Source organism: Leucoraja erinacea, chromosome 12 (genome assembly GCF_028641065.1).
Source record: "Leucoraja erinacea ecotype New England chromosome 12, Leri_hhj_1, whole genome shotgun sequence".
Taxonomy (NCBI): domain Eukaryota; kingdom Metazoa; phylum Chordata; class Chondrichthyes; order Rajiformes; family Rajidae; genus Leucoraja; species Leucoraja erinaceus.
This window is the reverse complement of record NC_073388.1, coordinates 17,349,571-17,370,126: the sequence shown is the minus strand read 5'-3', so window position 1 is coordinate 17,370,126 and position 20,556 is coordinate 17,349,571. Positions and strand designations below refer to the sequence as shown.

The 20,556-nt window shown below is 40.5% G+C and overlaps 1 protein-coding gene across 1 annotated transcript in view; it reads left to right on the top strand.

Annotated features, from left to right (window-relative positions):
- Nucleotides 1-20,556, top strand: part of tex11 (testis expressed 11) — an 86,159-nt gene that overhangs the window by 46,425 nt on the left and 19,178 nt on the right. The window contains exons 18-26 of the mRNA XM_055644193.1: nucleotides 1,140-1,242; nucleotides 1,999-2,123; nucleotides 5,084-5,169; nucleotides 6,984-7,037; nucleotides 9,660-9,700; nucleotides 15,402-15,488; nucleotides 16,564-16,634; nucleotides 17,787-17,903; nucleotides 19,605-19,683. Of these exons, the coding sequence (XP_055500168.1) occupies nucleotides 1,140-1,242; nucleotides 1,999-2,123; nucleotides 5,084-5,169; nucleotides 6,984-7,037; nucleotides 9,660-9,700; nucleotides 15,402-15,488; nucleotides 16,564-16,634; nucleotides 17,787-17,903; nucleotides 19,605-19,683 (763 nt within the window). The remainder of the gene's footprint in view (nucleotides 1-1,139; nucleotides 1,243-1,998; nucleotides 2,124-5,083; nucleotides 5,170-6,983; nucleotides 7,038-9,659; nucleotides 9,701-15,401; nucleotides 15,489-16,563; nucleotides 16,635-17,786; nucleotides 17,904-19,604; nucleotides 19,684-20,556) is intronic.

The following is a 20,556-nucleotide window of genomic DNA, read 5'->3' as shown; positions in this document are numbered from 1 at the left end:
ATCGATAAGTGACGCATTCACAGGAGCAGAACGAGCCATTGAGTTGCTTCTGCAGCCAGGTGTTTGTAGGTGGTCCATATGAGTTTTTGGGTCAATTGTAAGCCGCAAGATATCAATAACAATGTTTTGTGGAGATAATGCCATTAAGTGCTAATCACGCTTATTGGACCTGGTTTCTGTCAAAAGCCTTTATGGCACTAATGTAATTACCATATTATAGATTTTGCAACATGCAAACTTAGGCTGCTTTATCTTATGATGAGATATAAACAGAATTAAACATCGTGTGCTCATCAGATGTAACAGCTAATTGTTGTTAAGGAACTCCTTATATTTCTTGTTCGTTTTACTATATGTCTTTTGTGGCAGCTGTGTGTCAGACAAATATAAATTTAGTCAATAGTCTCTGCTCAGTGTTGTTTTATTAATGTAAATCATCAAATTGCAGATGCTGGAAATGCTCAGCAGGTTAGATAGCAAGATAGTTAACATTTCAAGTAAAAGACTGGCTTACCCAACAGTTCTGATGAAGGGATTTTGACCAATATTTTAATATACATATACACACACGCACACACGCACACTCGCACACTCGCACACTCACACACAGGCACAGGCACACAAGCACAGACACATTCACACTTGCCCTTATAATATTTACAAATCATCATTCAAATATTTAAGATAAAGAATAAAATCCGTTCTTTTCGAATTTATGCGGAAAAAATGTAAATAAATCAACACAACCGTATTTTTCAATTTGTTTCTTGACGCATGCACAAATGAAGCAGTTTTTGTGTTCTGGAAAACCATGTTATGGATTTATTTTCATGAGCACAACCCATCCCCTACCTCACCCCAGTCACATGGTGGTTCCCTGTAGTTATTTTACCTGTTTTATGTCTGATTTTCTTTATTACACATTTATTCTGTTAGTTTTAAAGTGGTGTCATATATAAGATTCTCCTACTATAACAACATTTTGTTTAGGAAAGTGCCTCGAATGAAGCATCCTTTGACAGCTTCTTCAGCAGAATATTTTTATTAACTGTGTGAAATAATCACGCTAAGATGAGAAACCAGACTTTTTTAGGTTATGGATTATTTAAGTTTCATAATTAGTCTCTTTTTGTCTTTAGGCAAAAGAGGCCATAAAAGAAGCAGAACAAATTGACCCCGATAATATCTTCACACAGTTTAGTGTCTTCAAAATTGCCATTTTGGAAAATGATGTACCAAAAGGTATTTATTGCAAGAACTGAAAATGTTAGACATACTGAGCAGGCCAATCAATTTACATGATGAAGAGAACTTGAGTTAATGTTTTAGGTCTATGACCTTTTATTTCCGATTTCCAATATCTGTAGATTTTGCTTTTTGAAGCCATTTGTTTGACTCAGATCTAACAACACGGAACGGATCCTTTGGCGCAACTCATCTCTGCCGACCAAATTGCTTAACTGAGCTAGTTCCACTTACTTGCTCCTGGTCCACATATCTCCAAACCTATCCTATCCATGTACCCGTCTAAGTCTCTTTTAATTATCACTACTGCACCTGCCTTTATCACTTCCTCTGGCAGCTTGTTCCATATATGCAGCTCCCCCTTGTAAAAAAAAAAGCCCCAATTTGTGAAGGTCAGTAAGCTTTTGTCTTCATTACCGACCAAGATCCATCTGTATGTCACTGATCCTAAGCCCCCTACCATCTACTGTATACATCCCTTTTACTTTTGACCTTCCTTGTGTAGAATAAATCCACTTCCTGATCAGGGATAGTATGATAAGGAAATGTGAAGGATGATGAATACACGACAATGCAATTGTACTTTTACTTTTTGAGTGGAGTTACGTTAAATAATGTATGTATGTGTAAAATTTTCACAAATTTAACCATATATCACTGCAGAAGGAAAATGTGTACTCTAAGTTAAATAATAGTTATTTCAGTGCAATGATAATAAAATATGACTGGAAAGATTAAAATATTGTGTTTCAGCTGTGCAGGCAATTAAAACAATAGGGAAACTTGCCGAAAAACCAAAAGGACATGAGGATAATATGCTAACCAGCGGAATCCCAGTGACTGATATTTTGAGTCTCGCTACACAAGTTGCTCTAGAGGTAATGAAGATTAGTTTTGAAAGATCGGAATAATGAAAATAAATTAGATTTTCAAAAATAATTTGTCAGGAAGAAATGTTCTAAATTGTAAACGCCTTCTACAAACAATGTACACTGCATGTTAATGTAAACAGTACGTATTCCCAAATTTATTTATGAAAAGTTAATTCCATACTACTGGGAAACTGGCATACTTTCCATATTTTGTACATTGTGCTACATTAAACTTTACCATAACACTGTGATATAGATCTGTTTACATATATTTGATAGAACTGATTGATAGAAAAAAATACATATTGAGTATCAGGGTAGATCTAATGGTCTATTAAATTGAAGTTCTTTGGTGGAGTCAATGCAGAGGGAATGTTTCCATTTGTGGGAGAGCACATAGGTCATCAAGAATTCCAATAGGAAATTCAGAAGAAATGTCTCTGTGAAGAATGTAAGAATATGAAACTCAATACCACATGGAACAGTTGAAATTAATACATTTTGTTGAGAAAAGAATGGATGAGCACAGGGTTGCACTAATAGAATGAAATAACAAAAGCATTCAAGAGAATGACCAAGATCAGAATTTTTTTCACCCTGCGCTCACTGACCATAGAAAAGTTCGACCACTTCTCATACCTTGCGGCAAAGGCAAATGTCTATATTGAAATTCACTACTTCTTCAATGTGTCATCACAGCCTTATGTCCCTGTCCCACTTAGGAAACCTGAATAGAAACATCTGGTGACCCTGCCTGCGACCCAAGGTGTCCATGAGGTCGCCGGAGGTTTTGGTCATTCTCCCTAATGGTCGAAAGTGGTTTCCGCTGGTCGAGGCATCTTCTAGGTTGCTTCGATTATTTCAACATAATCAAAACCGGCCTTGACTAAAAATAGGATGCCGTTTGGCTGAAGTCAGTGGAGTGAGGTCGCTATTTACTTACAGGCAGTCGAAGGGCATCTCCTTCGCTGACCGGCCATTTTGATTGGCTCATTGGAGTTTCACGACCTAGAAGACCCACCGGAAGGTAAAATGCCCACTAAACTTTATTAAACTTCTTAAAACTGTCTCCACTCTTTCTCTCCCCTTCTCCCTACTTCTCTCTCCACTTCTCTCTCCCCTCTCTCTCTCCCCTCCCCTTCTCCACCTTCTCCTCCCCCCTCCCCCCCCGCGTTCTCTAAAGGACTTACCGTGCTCTGTCGCAGCCGTTTACCTTCCTCTTCATCGCGCAGACAGCGCTCCTCCGCTCTCCATGGCCTCCACCTTCGCGATGTGTTTGTGTGCGTGTGCAGTCGGTAGCAAAGATCCTATCGAATCTTTGGTCGGTAGATGCAGCTCACGCTTCGGTCGATCCAGCTCGAGGCTTTCCAGGCGAGTGATCAAAACCTCCGGCAACCTCATGGAAACCTTGGGTCGCGACAAGGTCACCAGGGGTGTCCGTTCAGGTTTCCTAATTGGGACAGGAGCATTGGGTTGAATGATGTAAAAGATATTTGAAAATCAAGACCTCAGACCTGACAAAAAAAACCCCAGGATCTACCTGTAAAAATATAAACATATTTTGAGAATTCGGATCAGTTATGGTAAAAGAACACCAACCATTTAAAATAATATATACAAAAAGTATTAAAGCAACAATAAAACAGCAATAAAACAATGAGTTTGACACGTCCTTCTAATGATATGTCGGGATCTCCTGCCTATACTGGCTTGACCTGGAGAACTTGTGGGTCACGACTCCGTTCTGGAACCTGGCCCAAGGAGCGGCCAGTGCGCTTGCTTGCAGTATGCAGTCGTATAATCAATAAGCCTCTGGTTCTTTCTTAATCTACAAACAATAAATGCCAGCTACATTTGAAAAAAAATAGCAAGTCACCCTAACACAGAAACAAAGTTATTTACAATATAAAGCTATTTACTGCATGAGGCATCAAGTCAATCCAAATCACCTTTTTTCATAAATAACTTGATCGTATCCCACTTCCTTATTACATGTTGTTATAGCTGCAGGCCTCACGGTCTCATTAATTATTTGTTTTCTCCTAAACAAGCTTGCTCAGCTTGGTATTATTAGCTGACCACTAACTCGATTTCAGTCACAGACATGTTTTAACCCAGCTAAGATGACAGGAGGGACGCAGCACCCATACAGCCCATCTACTTGCCCCATCAAGCACTTTCTTCCCAGCTTATGTCATAGTCTGCTAATCCCACGTTGACCTGATTAGCCACCTCAAAACCCAAAGACCAGGAGTGGAAGCTAGTCATCCTTCACTCTAAGGTACCACCCATGAAGAAAGGTCATTGATGTGTTGTCATTTCAAGAAAATATCTTCATCCTATTCAATGCTCAGTTATTGTACAAAGAATGACCTGATGGGAATGGTGCTTAGAGATCGGCCTTAATGGCACTCTAAATGTTTGATAAATGGGTTGTATTGATAAAAGCATTTCCTAGAGGTGATTAAACAAGCTCTTACTTTACAAACATTGTGATTACCTGCTGTGCTTAATTTGAAACTCCATTAAACTCCTAATTCCGCAGTTCAGCAGACAGTACAGTCAGCTATTTCGAACACTTGAGTGTAACTGATAATGTTTAGGATATGTAAAAGGATAAAAATTAATCTGGTTGCATGCACTAAACTATATAAAGTAGAAAATTTGCATTGAGCTTCTTTTGAACCTGGTCCCAAGTGGAAATCAACTGTATTTCCAGGTTTCACTAGAGAACTAATTTCTATCCTTTAACGGTTTGCAGACAATTCCCAGTGAACATCCTTTTGCATAAATATTATTATCATCAACAAATACAATGTTAAAAGTACCATTACAACGCACAGTTAAAATGAGTATTATTAATAATGAATGTTCTGAATTAACTGATGTTTCGCTTTTGTAATTATCTAAATACATCATAATATTTTACAATGTGATCAATGACACTTGTACTTGTTTATCTTTAGAATGAACAGGAGGATGTTGCCAGAAAAGCATTTGAATATTTATGCGAATATTCCCAAGACAGCACTCAATTATTCACAGCTCTCAGGTACAGAACTAGCATTAATGTGGTTTGGTAAATAAGATATCCTGTTGGTCATTCAGATAAATCTATAACTGAATTATCTTTGCAACTTTATCCTGGAATTCTACAAGTAAGAATTTAATTTTTGGCACATATGACAATTAAATGCTTTTGACTTGACTATTGACACCTCAATTCAGAGTCTTGTGGTGGCCCCTGGTGGTGAGCCACGCTCAATGCGAAGCTCTGAGGGGGGTCACGTGTCTCGGTGACGGGAGGTGGAGGTCACGGGCTGGTCACGGGCTCCCATGGGGAGTATTTAAGGTGGGGATCGCGTGCGCACCTTGGTGGTTAGTAGGGAGTTGTTAGAATAGTATTAAAGAATCATTGGTTTGGACAAACTCCGTGTCCCGCCTCGTTCTTCGCCGGGCAGTCTCAAGTAAATTTTAGATATAACTTCCTTGCAATGTTCATTTTTGACTCGCAGCACACAGAGTGGATGGATGGGAAGTTATTTTAGGATGTAAATTGGCATCAGGGTAATTCTGTCTAATTATTGTCCATGCTCTACTCTCATATCATTACAGAGTATGACAATATGATATTCACGAAGCTTCTGGGAGGTGGTTTCCGTCAGCTGCAGAAGCTTCAAGTGAATATTATATTGTCATATTACTATACTGTACCCATTCCTACACTGAGCTTTCTGTCCTGGGTTCATTGCCAGAGTGAGGCCACACGCAAACGAGAGGAACAGATCTTATTTTCCTCTTGGGTAGTTTACGATCTAATGATATAAATGAATCGTCCGATTTTAGATAGGTAATCTACAAACACCCATCACCTCCCCCCTCTCCACTTTTGTTCCCATCTCCTCCGTGTGCCCACCTAGATGTACACAGATTTCCCTTTTCCAATCCCCCCCCCCCCCCCTCCCCCCTCCCTTCCACCTATATTCCATCCACTGGCTTCACAATTTGTGCCTCTTCTTTCCTTATCCATCATCTCACATTTTGTATTTTTATCATTGTCCAACCATTTGCCAATCAACCACCTGCAGTTCCTTGTGTCTACATATTCTATGGTATAACAGTTTTTGATTATTCCTGGATCAATTGTTCTCACATTGAGATACTTGACTTAAAGTGGTGCTTTTTAATGCTAGATTCTTAATGGAGAATCCTGACTATGACCACCAATCACCACAGGCTCCAATCCCCACTGTTTTTTTACTCTCTAGGTGCATCTGAGATCCTAATCACCACACCTCTCTTTCTCCCAGGACCCAACATCAGCTCTGCATTCATCATAGTTTCAGTTGTGTGTATTTCACAGCATGCAAATGCAAACTTGCAATCAGTGATAATTCACTTTTAATGCCATAGATGTTGAATACCACTGAATTTTGCAACTGTGGCTCTTGATAACAAGTTATTGGCGCCATGGCTAGTAATCTTGTGGAGAGCTCTTCGGGATGCATATGAATTTCTAGGCATTATATATTAATGCCTGTAGATGAAAGAATATAGCTGAAGAAAACCACTTAGTTCCTCAAACCTATTCCAATATTCAGTAAGAACCTGTCTGATTTAAAGTTGACCTGATCTCCTTTCCTTCCTGTTCCCATAAACTCTTGTCCATTTCAGCCTTGAATATATTTAGTGTTTCAGCTACTCTGTGATAGGGAATTCCGAAGTTTCATGATCTTCTGATATAAGAAATCCTTGCTGTTAAATGGCTGAACCTTATTCCAAGTTGTAAGAACATTGCTTTCTCAGTATTTGAACAATTTTTTATATGGAGAAATTCTGAATGTTTCCATAATTTGTTTTAAGCAGAAGTTTAATTCGCCTTGTGCCTTCTATTTCGGACACTGATGTTAAAAACGTAAGGTAATTTCCTTATCTTTATTCTGATGGTAACTTTGTTCCAGTGATTTTGTTTCTCTTTAAGAGCTGTGTTAAAGATGGTTGCAATGTTACTGATTTGGGTGAATACAGCTTTGAATGCTTACCACTGAAGGACAACATTGTTTTGAATTTTGTGCCACTGAGACCTTAATGTAGTGTTATTGAGATCATTTTGCGACACTTTATTTTCAGTAACCAAAATTAAAAAGTACAGTTGCTTCACTTTTTATTGAGGCTTTCCACCTGAGGGCACTGTTCAGCAAGATTCAGCAATACCTGGTAATAGTGCTCATTGGTGAAAGATATTGATTTTCTTCATGCTGGTTCCCATACATTTATATTTATGCATCAATAGAAATTTGAATCAAGATTTTTTTTTTTCATTGTTGATCTCGCCACCAACATTTTTGCCAGTAACAACTAAAGCAAACATCCAAATTCTGCAAATCTTGAAAATCTTTAATTATTCAAGTATATTCAAGAATGAACGTAGTAGGTATGTCAGATCTTGGGGACGTCTCTTAGCGCTAACGGCACGTACTCGGGATGACTCGCTAACGGCAGGTAAGCATGGGAAGACTCGTGAAGATTTTTCAACATGATGAAAAATGTCCACGAGAGCCCTGAGTACCGACAAGTGGCCATTACCGTAAATCTCCGAGTTCGAATCAGGGCAAACTCGTGAGAACTCTTGGAATGAACTCGTACCGTGGGACAGGGGTTTTACTCGCTCTTTATCCATGACTGTGTGGCCGGACATATTACCAACTCTGTCTTCAAATTTGCTGATGACACCACCTTTGTTGAATGAATTATGAATGTGTAGGATCTACTGAATCCCACGACAAAAAAAGCAAAGAACAAATAATACTTAGCTGAGCCAGACACCTTGCGTCACGTTTATTCCAGAAGCACCTTTTACCTACATTCTCATCAATCATAACCCCTGGGCAGATAAGGCCAATTAGTGCGACTGACCTTGGAGTTGTTATTAAGCTCTTGTGCTGGACATTCTCGTGGGGCTGCTGGTGAGTTGCCAGCGATGACAGGCTGTATACAAAACCAACGTGGGCATGAAGGCGCCACAGCTACCCCCTCAGCCACCGAGTCATACAAGGTGGCTACTGCCTGGTTTTGTCCTGCCCTGTACCGGTCTGCCGGGTTGATTTTATGGCCTGATCTTGTTTGGTAACACAGTGTGAGATGTATTTGACAGGAAGTGTTGGGGTCTTGTGACTTTACCGGTTCGGTGGATGAGTTAGTCGGTTGGTTCTCGACATATGCTGGCTTTAATCGGTCGACAAATACGGTGTCAGTTTTTCCGTTCCGATAGATAATTAAACTTTTGGGAGGCATTGGATGACGGTATTCGTATGCTTGCTGAAGAGGACGGCGTCATGTGTGTGTAGCGTTGGGGGTCAGTCGACACAGACCATTGCAGGTGTTCGCCGCATCGGTGTTGGCCTGAGTGGCTGCATAGTTCGCCGTAATCGATCAACATACCTGCTTGGATCATAGGATCTGACTGTGGCGATTGGTTCGGCAAATTCGCCTTGCAGCTTCAGAGTTGTGCTGTAAACCATTTCCACCGACGAACATCCTCGGTCTGCTGTCACCACCATGTGAATGCCAAGCAGAACCAGAGGTAACCGTTCACTCCAGTTTGACGCGTCTCCTCCGGCTGCCAGAGGGGCTTTCATTTTCCATATTCCTGTACACACTTTCATAAATCATAATTCCTTTCAAATCTATAAATCTATTAATCTTTGTTTTGAGTAAACTCAAAGACTGAGGGCTACTGGGTAGAGAGGTTGAAGGATCACCTTCAAGTAAATAAGTAAAATGATCCGCACTACAGTTAATAGCCGACTTGTGATGGTGATTTAACAAAATCTCTCCTTGTTCTAAATTTGCGTTGTAGGCCTCGTCTTAATCGTTCCTCATACAGGAAACTTTCTGGAAACCATATAACCATATAACAATTCCAGCATGGAAACAGGCCATCTCTGCCCTTCAAGTCCGTGCCGAACAATGATTTTCCCCTAGTCCCATCTGCCTGCACTCAAACCATAACCCTCCATTCCTTTCCCATCCATATACCTATCCAATTTATTTTTAAATGATAAAATCGAACCTGACTCCACCACTTCCACTGGAAGCTCATTCCACACAGCTACCACTCTCTGAGTAAAGAAGTTCCCCCTCATGTTACCCCTAAACTTCTGTCCCTTATTTCTGAAGTCATGTCCTCATGGTTGAATCTTCCCTACTCTCAATGGGAAAAGCTTTTCCACGTCAACTCTGTCTATCCCTCTCATCATTTTAAAGACCTCTATCAAGTCCCCCCTTCTTAACCTTCTGCGCTCCAGAGAATAAAGACCTAACTTATTCAACCTTTCTCTGTAACTTAGTTGCTGAAACCCAGGCAACATTCTAGTAAATCTCCTCTGTACTCTCTCTATTTTGTTGACATCCTTCCTATAATTGGGCGACCAAAACTACTCTGGTAAACCCTATCCTGAAAATGTTTTGGGGGTAAAAAATAATTTCTAACTTATTTTAAACTTGCAGCACCTAACCATGAATAATTATTTACTTTGGCAGATATGAGCGACTGGATTCTCTGTTAACGTATTTGAAGACTGGTAGGCACAATAATATCATTTGTGTTCAGAGGTTATTACAGTGGTATTGTAACTTCTCAGCCATTTAAATTATATTATTAAAGTTCTTAATTTATTCATCAATATTAAAAAGTGAACATAGCTCTTTATAACAAAAAACAGAAATGATTTTATAATAGAGGCTGTCAGCTTCTTCAAAAAATTTCAATATTATTCCAACAGGCAGTTCTTGTTTTTTTTTTTGTGGGGTGTTTTTTAAACGTTCATTAAGTTGGTAGTACCCTTTCTCCTATCCGACAGTTGTGGGCACAAGCCTCAAATAAGTAATATGCAGTATTAAGGGAGTGCTACATTGTAGAAAAAATTGTTGAATGAGACTTTAAACAAGGGGTCAGTGACCTATTAGATAGTTATAAAAGGTGATACCATTTGGAGATAAAAATTCTGATATATACTCTGGAAATGTGTTTAGACAATAGACAATAGGTTCAGTAGTTGGCCATTCGGCCCTTTGAGCCAGTACCGCCATTCAATGTAATCATGGCTGATCATCCCGAATCAGTACCCCGTTCCTGCCTACTCCCCATATCCCCTGACTCCGCTATCTTTAAGAGCCCTATCTAGCTCTCTCTTGAAAGTATCCAGAGAACTGAACTCCACCGTCCTCTGAGCCAGAGTCACACTCACAACTCTCTGTATGAAAAAGTGTTTCCTTGTCTCCTTTCTAAATGGCTTACCCCTTATTCTTAAACCGTGGCCACTGGTTCTGGACTCCCCCAACATCCGGAACATGTTTCCTACCTCTAGCGTGTCCAAACCCTTAATAATCTTTTATGTTTCAATAAAATCCCTTCTCATCCTTTTAAACTCCAGAGAAAACAAGTATATGGAGTATATATTACCAGTTTAAATTCTGGTAATATTAGCAATTTGCTATTTTTCATCTTCTGCTTTTACCGAGTAGTATTTTGTTTCAATTTTATATTTTCAACATGTATCTGTTTTCTAAAACTACTTATCAAGAGGATAGTGTGTGTAGGAAACAACTCCAGATGCTGGTTTAAATCAAAGGTAGACACAAAATGCTGGAGTAACTCAGCGGGTCAGGCAGCATCTCTGGAGAGAAGGAATGGGTGATGTTTCAGGTTGAGACCCCGTCTTCGGAAGAGGCGAACAAAGATAGAAAGTAGTCGGAGACAGTAAGACTAATGGGAGAACTGGGAAGGGGGAGGGATGGAGAGAGAAAGCAAGGGTTATCTGAAGTTCGAGAAGTCAATGTTAATATCGCTGTGGTGTAAACTACCCAAGTGAAATATAAGGTGCTGCTCCTCCAATTTGCGCTGGGCCTCACTCTGACAATGGAGTAGGCCCAGGACAGAAAGGTCAGATTGTGAATGGAGGGGGAGTTGAAGTGCTGAGCCACTGGGAGATCAGGTAGGTTAAGACGAACTGAGCGGAGGTGTTCAGTGAAATGATCGCCGCGCCTGCGCTTGATCACGCCAATGTAGAGAAGTTGACACCTGGAACAGCAGATACGGTAGATGAGGTTGGAGGAGGTGCAAGTGAACCTCTGCCTCACCTGGAAAGACTGTTTGGATCCTTGGATGGAGTCGAGGGGGGAGGTAAAGGGGCAGGTGTTGCATCTCCTGTGGTTGCAGGGAAAAGTACCTGGGGAGGGGGTGGTTTGGGTGGGAAGGGCCGAGTTGACCAGGGAGTTTTGGCGGAACTCTGCGGAAAGCAGAGAGGGGTGGAGATGGGAAGATGTGGCCAGTAGTGGGATCCTGTTGGAGGTGACGAAAATGTTGGAGGATTATATGCTTTATGCGACGGTTGATGGGGTGGAAAGTGAGGACAAGGGGGACTCTCCTTGTTATGAATGTGGGGAGGGAGGGGTAAGAGCGGAGCTGCGGGATATCGAGGAGATCCAAGTGAGAACCTCATCTGTAATGGCAGAGGGGAACCCCCCGTTCCCTAAAGAATGAGGACATCTCCGATGCCCTGGTATGGAACACCTCATCCTGGGCGCAGATGTGGCGTAGACGGAGGAATTAGGAGTCTTCTTCTTGCATATGGCGTGCACAGCCTAAAGTTGTAGGTCAAGGTTGACATCCAGGCTAGGACAATATCAGTTGCTGGGTGGATGGCTTTGAAGCCACCAGGGGAAAGCCTCAGTGAGCAGTCATTGATGTGTGGGACGGTCTGGTCCAGATGTCTGCAGTCGCAAGCAGGGCTGTCTGTCATCCCCCATTTGTGCACGTGGTGGCTGTTTTTGCATGGAGGGTGCAGATTCTGTTCAGGGTTAGCCATTGCTTGCATTGGAGGTCAAATTTGATTCAATTCCGGTGGTTTCACTGTGAGGTCTGTGATGATCTCTCTGTTGTTGGTGTTGGCATCTTTCCAGGCTCTGTGCCACTCAGTCTTGAAGTCAAAGTCTTCCAGGGATTTGACTGAAGACCAGAAGGGTTTGTGGGACTTCAGGCGCATGTTGGGCAGATTGTTCAAATCAGCATGGATGGGAAGGTCAGGGTTAGGCTCGATGGTGCACCAATCTTTCAACATCTTCTCCCTTCTGCGTATGCTGGGAGGGGCGTTATGAGAGAGGACAGGGAGCCACTGCAAAGGTGTTGACTTAAGCGTCCCTGTGATGACCCGCATTGCAGAGTTAAGTGTCAACTCTAATGGGGTGGCAGCTATGAGCCCAAGCTGTTGAGCAAAATTTGGCTGTTGAGTAGACTAGGGCTAAGCTTGCGGTAGGGAGGGTGTGTGCATTGGATCCCCAGCTGTTGCCTGCAAGTTTCCTGATGATGTTGACCCTTGCTTTCAGTTTATCAGCCTCCCTCTTCAAGTGTTCACAATAGGTGAGGGTGCGAGAAAGAAAAGGGGAGAAGAAAATTCGGAGCTTTGCATTGGCGAGCCGATTGCTGAGGTGAAAGGCAGTGACAGTTGTCTTAGATGGGTTGGGGTGAAGTCACCAGAAGGTGAAGCACTCCTCCATCCTCTTCAAGTCTTGGCTGAGCACTCTGCTGATATCCTCAAAGGCATCTCCCTGGTAGGTAAGGGCAAGGTTATCTGTATATGCAAACTTCCTGGACGAGGTAGTTGGCATGTCACTCACATAAATGTTGACGAGTAGGGGAGCTAGGACAGAGCCCTGGGGGAGACCATCCTTCAGGGTCCTGACAGAGCTGGTCTGGTTCCCAAGTGAGACCCTAAATCTATGGTTGCTGAGGATGGATGAGAGGGCACACATAGTGGTTTGACACTTCAAGATTCTGGAAGCTTTGAGCAACAGACCATGTCTCCACATGGTGTCATAAGCTGATGGCAGATCGATGAGAGCAACACCAATTTTCAGGGCACGTTGGAAGGTAAGCCTCTATATTGGTCGTGAGGGCAAAAACTTGATCTGCGCAGCTTCTATCAGGTCTAAAGCCGCCTTGCTCTCTGGGACAAACAGGTTCTACCAATGGTGAAATATGGCAAGCAGGTGGAGTTCAAACAGGTTGTAGGATGTACATAAGAGGGAGATGGGTCGGTAACTAACTGGATCATCAGCAGAATTCCCAGGCTTGCGGATGACGATGACTTTAGACTCTCTCCAGGCCTTAGGGATGAATCCCTACAGTGGACATGAGTGAAAAAAGCAACAGCCAGTTGCGTCGATGGGGGCCAAGGTTCTTCAGAAATTCCGGGTAGATCCCATCAATTCCTACTGCTTTCCCAACTTTAGTGGAGGACAAACCTTTGTCTACATCAACTGGAGTGTATGGATTAGAAAGGGGGCCTGAGAATGGTGGAGGAGATGGACTTTGTCAGGCTCCGCCTCACTTCTTGTCGGGCTTCTTTGGTAGTGGAGACCTTCGAGTTTGCCAGCAGGCGAGAGGCTCCAGCATTTGCTGACACCTTGGGGGGGATTGTATCGGGCAGGAGCAGCAGAACCAAGATGACGATTATGTGCTCATTCAACATGGGAAAGCTTCCTGGACACTCAGTACAGTTTGAACAGCCATTGGGTCTCTGCTTCCAGACAGATCAGCTGTCAGAACTATCTTTGAAATTCATAAACATTCAGCAATACTTGGAACCTATTGGAAAAATAGTAATTACAAAATGAAGTTGTGTTCAATGATGTAACTTTTTTTGGCAGTCGCTTGGGATTCAGGGTGACTTACTTTCATTCCAATTTTGTAGGTTCTGAGGTGGTTCAGGAACCACAGTCTCTTCTGCTGATGGAGCATATTGTGGCTGTTAAACAGCTTGTATACTGTACATAAAGGGTTCTCAGCGCCATTCAAAATATTGATGCTCCACTTTGAAGTCTTAGGCTTGCGGCTGCAATTCTTTTGTGAGGCTCTTGAGGCACATTAGGGATCTTTCCCACAGTCTACGTAAGTGAAAAAAGCAACAGCCAGTTTGCGTCGATGGGGGCCAAGGTTCTTCAGAAATTCCGGGTAGATCCCATCAATTCCTACTGCTTTCCAACTTTAGAAGGGTCTCGACCTGAGGACAAACCTTTGTCTACATCAACTGATCGCTTGTGTATGGATTTACAAATGGGGGCCTGAGACATGGTGAGGAGGAAATGGACTTTGTCTGCTCCGCCTATCTTCTTGTCGGGCTTCTTTGAGTAGTGGAGACCTTCAGTTTGCCATTTTTCTCGAGAGGCTCCAAGCTTTGCTGACACCTTGGAGGGATTGTATCGGGCAGGAGCAGCAAACCAAGATGACGAGATGTCTGTCATTCAACATGGGAAAGCTTCCTGGACACTCAGTACAGTTTCCTGGGGCCATTGGGTCTTCAAAACCAGACAGATCAGCTGTTAGAACTATCTTTGAAATTCATAAATAATTCAGCAATATTGGATCCTTTTCTGGAAAAATAGTAATTACAAAATGAAGTTGTGTTCAATGATGTAACTTTTTTTGGCAGTCGCTTGGGATTCAGGGTGACTTACTTTCATTCCAATTTTGTAGGTTCTGAGGTGGTTCAGGAACCACAGTCTCTTCTGCTGATGGAGCATATTGTGGCTGATAATCAGCTATACTGTTCCCAAAGCTGTTCTCAGCGCCATTCCAAAATATTGCTGCTCCACTTTGAAGTCACGGGAGAAACGCTGCATTTCTTTTGTGAGGCTTTGAGCACATTCATGAATCTTTCCCATTGTCTACGTAAATGATCTCCTCCAACGATGATGTTTAAAATTAATCACTCGTGTCCCTTGACTCTCAGTCTGAAGAAGGGTCTCGACCTGAAACATCACCTAGTCCTTTTCTCCAGATATGCTGTCTGACCCGCTGAGTTACTTCAGCTTTTTATGTCGATCGCTTGTTTTAGATGTCTGGTGTCGGATTTACAAATGATACGACCTGAAACATAGGAGGACAAAATTCACTGTTATCTGGTAGACTATCAGTTTTGTGGCCAATGTGAGAGGTCTTATCCCTCAAATACCATTTTTCTCCATAACCCACAAGCTGTGTTGGTGCACTGAAGGTGATGGTGAAATTGATCATAGATGTCTGTCATTACCTTGTGGTTTGCCAAAGACACACAATAAATTATGTTTTCCTGGGGCACATTTAAAATACTTCAAAACATACACAGTAAAGCTCAATTTAAAACATTGAAAATAACTTAAATAATTGCCTAACCCCCATTTATCATTTTCTTGACAATTGATAATACTATAATGTTATTTAATATTTATTTCTGTTTATTATAGCTCATAAGAAACTGATAAGTCAGTTAGCTGAAGGGAGGATGAGTGTTGAGCTGAAAAGTAGTGAAGCCAATTGGTTCCGAAAGATAGGTGAGAATGTACGGCTGAATATTAAACATGTACCTTCAAATATTGCTGAAATATCAATGTCTAAGGCTATCCTTCTCAAACTTCCTGCATCCTTTGATACTTTAACTGCTTTTTATTTTCAGTGAATCTCCTATCTTTTAGAGATAACCAGTAAATCTTACTGGGTCCAGATTCTTATTTTTATATGCAGTGGCAAATCACCTCAATGCATATTAGTACCAATCACCTTTTTAAAAAAACACTTGGATGAATGCACAGGCAACTAAATTCCCATTTTATTGCCAGAGATAAAGATGTGCAAATGCCACTGATGTACTTACAACTGCACATTCACTTTAATAGAACTGTATGGGTTGGATGTGGATTTATCTGTTAAGCATTGCTGACCAAAGCTGAATATTTTCCCACTGCATTGTAAAATTCAACATTTAAATGTACTGTAATTCTACCCCACACCCGCATAAAAATTGTCTGAAGCGTATATTGTGTCCATGCATTCAGGAACAAAGGATTTATTGTTGGAATGTTTTCAGACAAAGGGGCCGCAATCCTATTCCAGAAACAATAAATGATTATGGGAATGGGAAGAGGTGAAAGACATCCAATTGAATTTTTTAAAAAGAAAGCTGAATAAATGACATGTATAATTTTTGTAGCCAATCATGTCTAATTCATTATTCTAAATTTCAACCCTAAATAACTTTATAGAAGAAAACCAAATATTCTACATTTTAATTCTATAAAATTACACTTCTGTGAATCGAAAAGCAAGTATAAACTTAATGTAAATATGTTTATTAACAATGAAAGGTTCAGACATGAATTCATGTTATAACATACAACAGTTTTTGTATACATTCAGATTTTGTGCCCTTAGAGCTGTTGGCAATGCTGCTAAGTGAGTAGATCACTTTGTATGGAATAGAAACAGCATAAGCGGACAGAATTTGGAATAAATGAAACATTTAAAAATTAATCCATTAAATTATCAGTTTGTTTTTATTACAGTAACCTAAAACAAAATTGTTTTTTTTAAATTATTACAAATAAAATCAATGTGTTTTATTTCTATAAGCATGGAATTCAGCACTGCAGTGCGAAGATTGCCCAGCAAGAATGAGGGAATTTTTCACTCTTTCTTATCAGGTGTGTATTAACCTTACAATTTGTAATGTTCCTTTCAAGCAATGTAATTTTCTTATTACTCTATATAAATAATTTATCTAACTTTATAAAATGAGTTATGGCATTTAGGAAGTGTATCTTTTTTTTATTTTTAAATATTAATTTAACGGGATGTGGATTTCATTGGTAATGCTATCATTTGTATCTATCCCCAATCATCAAAAAGAGTAATTTCTAGATATGTGAACAACAAGCTACCTTCACTGTACAGGGAGCTCCTCAATAGGTGCAGTTTATAACTTTAATGCTGCAGATATCACTTTACAGGGCAGGTCCATTAATTGCAAGGGAATCATGTTTTATGTACCCGAGAACCTGGGTCAAGGGGTGAAGCCAAAATCTTCTCAATCAAGATTAAAGCTGAACTAAATCGATTAAAGGTTGTAATCACAACTTCAGCCCATTCGACTCTCATTCATGAGAGGATGCATATGTATCTGGAAATAAATAATTGTTTCTCCGAGTTGCAACTAATACATAATGAACTGAATCAACCTGGCTCTGCCCCTTGTTTAGATTTACTGTCTGCAGCCCTACCTGCCAAAACACCCCTGATCCAGATGTTGGTGAGATATACTCCCAGAGTTGAGTGGTAAGGAATGGAATGACTTCATTGGCAATTAGGGCCAGCAGGCAGATACCACTGAGGCCCTATCCACAGAATATATGACAGCTTGACAGCAGGCAAGGCTGGGGTAACGGCATTGATTCTGTCAAAGCAGAGTGACATTTTAAAACTACAAAATGTTGTAAATAATGTATTTAAAATTAGCTTTATGACTTCAAGGGAATATACCTGAGCAGGTCCCAGGTCTGTATTGGAACCCGACTCAGATGAATGCCCTTTGAGATAGTAACCTAACTAGCTTTCTTTTGGGCCCCAGTCCCACAATCTCCCCCACACCCAGCCCTCCACTTCAGTGGAATTAACCTAAACTACTTGATCCCGTGATGAGCCAAAACCAACTCACCTACATGTCAACCTGATCCTTATGAATTTGAAATAAAAATCATATATTTTCTCCTGCCCATTTTGCATCCAACACCAAAACAATGTTTTAGATATAAATCAGTTGCTAATAGTTAATCAACGTATATTGTATATGTCTTTAGTTTTCACAGATGCTGTCAGTTGACAAGACCATTTTGGTTGGTCAAAAGACTTGTTTATTAATGGCCGCAGCAGCTAGTCTGGAGATTGGTCGAAAAGCAACAAATACGTCGGAGCAGGTGAGGTGGCTTATGTTTATCAGTGTAATGGTATTAACTCAGTATAAATTGAAATCTATATTAATTCACTATCAACCAAACTACAATGCGGTTGCAAAGGAAAGTCAATTGATGCCGAAAAAAGTTAGGGAGTTAAGCGGGTCTTTGCAAAGATGTAATGGGAAATGGCACGATTCACTCTGTACGGTGATTAGTGTGCACCTACATAACCTGATTTATGAATTTGGAATTCAAAGTATCCAACCAAAACAAATCTTTAGAATAAACTGCTAAACGTCACCCATACCTTTAGTTTTCACAGATGCTGCTGCCTGTCAAAAGCTGAGTTACTGGCCCAGCATATTGTGTCTAGACCAAGGCTAACAGTGTAATGGTATTTATGTATAAATTGAAATCTATATTAATTCACTATCAACCAAACTAATCATCTACATCAATTGATGCCAAAAAAAGTTATGCTAATCTTGCAAAGATGTAATAATCACGATTCACTCTGTAGTGAAGCTGTACATAAATGATTTAGATTTGGGATTCAAAGTACAATGTACAAATCTGCAAATACTGCAAACGTCACCCATTCCTTCTCTCCAGAGATGCTGCCTGTCCCGCTGAGTTACTCCAGCATATTGTGTCTGCCAAGGCTAGTGGAGAGAATGGTTAGGGGACATTCTGGGTCACATCCCTTCTTCAGACTGGTTCTGGTTCAGGTTGATTACTGCGCAAACACCTCATCAGTGGTTATCTCGCGCAGGTCGGAGTGAGTAGAGTAGCGATTAAAATTTGAAGTGGGCTTTTTTGACCAAGTTGAGGAGATCTAGTTGCTCAATCCCCTTTTTAAATGACTTAACATCAGGAGCAGCATGTGTGATGGGTGGTAACATATTCCATTCCCTTATCGTCTTTGGGTAAAGGGGTAGCAAATATTGAAATTTAGCAAGTTGGATTGAAAGAGAAGGGTCCCATCCTGAAACAACACCTGCCCTCTGAGTTACTCCAACACTTTGTGTTTTACTGAAGATATCAGCATATGCCTTCTTCATGTGTCTGGAATACTTGTATAGGTTTTGACTGACTATGTAAGGAAGATATATGTGCAATGTAGAGAGCACAACAAAGGTTCAATCAGGTTTGGGGGTTTGAGAGGAGGTTATGTGCATTAGGCTTAGGCTCTCTTGAATTGAGAAGAATGGGAGGTAGTCTCCTGAAAACGCCTAAAATTTGTACCAAGCCTGATCGATCCCTGAAATGCAGGCAACACTTTATTCTGGAGGACAGTCTGGTACTGGGGAAGAATCTCAAAATAAGTGGTTGGTCATTTGAGGTGGATATAAGAATAATTTCCTCACCCTGCGGTTAGTACATTTTTGCAGAAATGTAGTCAGTGAGTATATTCATGATTAATATGTTTTTTTACATATTAAGGCAATCAAGGGATATCGTATTAGTGTAGAAAATGTTGTGCTGAGGTAAAAGATCTGTCATGATTTTATTGAATCATAAAATCATTGACATTTCTTATGACAACTGCAGTTAAGTGGATATTTATATATGTGCACAAAAATGTTTTATGGTTTTCTTGTGACAAATTATTGTTATTGTGAGTTCAGAGAGTTCTCAGTAGTGCACACACAGCAGCACACCTGCAATATATAATGGTGTGTAGGTTGGAAATTGCCAGTCATCGTTATTCTCATCTCTTAGATAGGAAGTCTGACTCAAGCACGGGATGATATTCAAGTTTGTTGGGAAATTTGGACCACAATGAAATCCACAGCTGCAGGTCAGTGAGTAAGGACAATTTGGATCTACCTCAATGAATGGCTAATTTCTGTGCTTGCATGGTGATGAGAGACATAGGCTGATGGGGTTAAAGGGACTCTAACATTTCTGAATCCATTAACTGAATTTGTTTTACTTCAAAAGTTTAAATATGCAAAAAAAAAATTACTGGTAAAATTCCAGTTCCTGTATGAAATTTGTAGGTCCTTATCTGTATTGCTGAGCAACCAGAGTTCAGAATATTTGTTTGTTGGATTATATTTATGCAAGATAATCAGTGGGAATGGGACTATATTTTTGATTGGTTCCCACATGAACAGATTTTTAAATAATTCTGCGGAGATGTTATATAATCTTGACCTGCACATGTCCAACTTTTGAATTGACAGTGAGGAAACACGAGGTAAACCGTTGCCTTCAAAATATAGGTAATGATCTGGCGGTGTGGATTATTTCCTGTTATTGAACCTTTGCTATTGAGCTCTTTTCATTCCAGTAATTACAATATGATGAAAATTGGGTGAATTCTACGACAGGCAAGCAATCCACTCCATCAGAGTACCACTCATGATAAAGAACAATTTACCCAAGTGACATTACTGAGCTATATTTCACAAGTTCAAGCAATATAATGAAAATTGAACGACAAACAGTATAGAAAATCAGCATTTTTAACCTGATGGATAATGTGGAGGGGTACTTGAATATGTTTGGTGTCACTGGCTTCCAGTACAGTAATATCTGCTGAGTATTTCTTATGATTGCAACATTTTTGTTTTACAGATTGCATGTAATATAATCTAATATATAGTTCTGCTTAGGTACACAAAAAAGCTGGAGAAACTCAGCGGGTGCAGCAGCATCTATGGAGCGA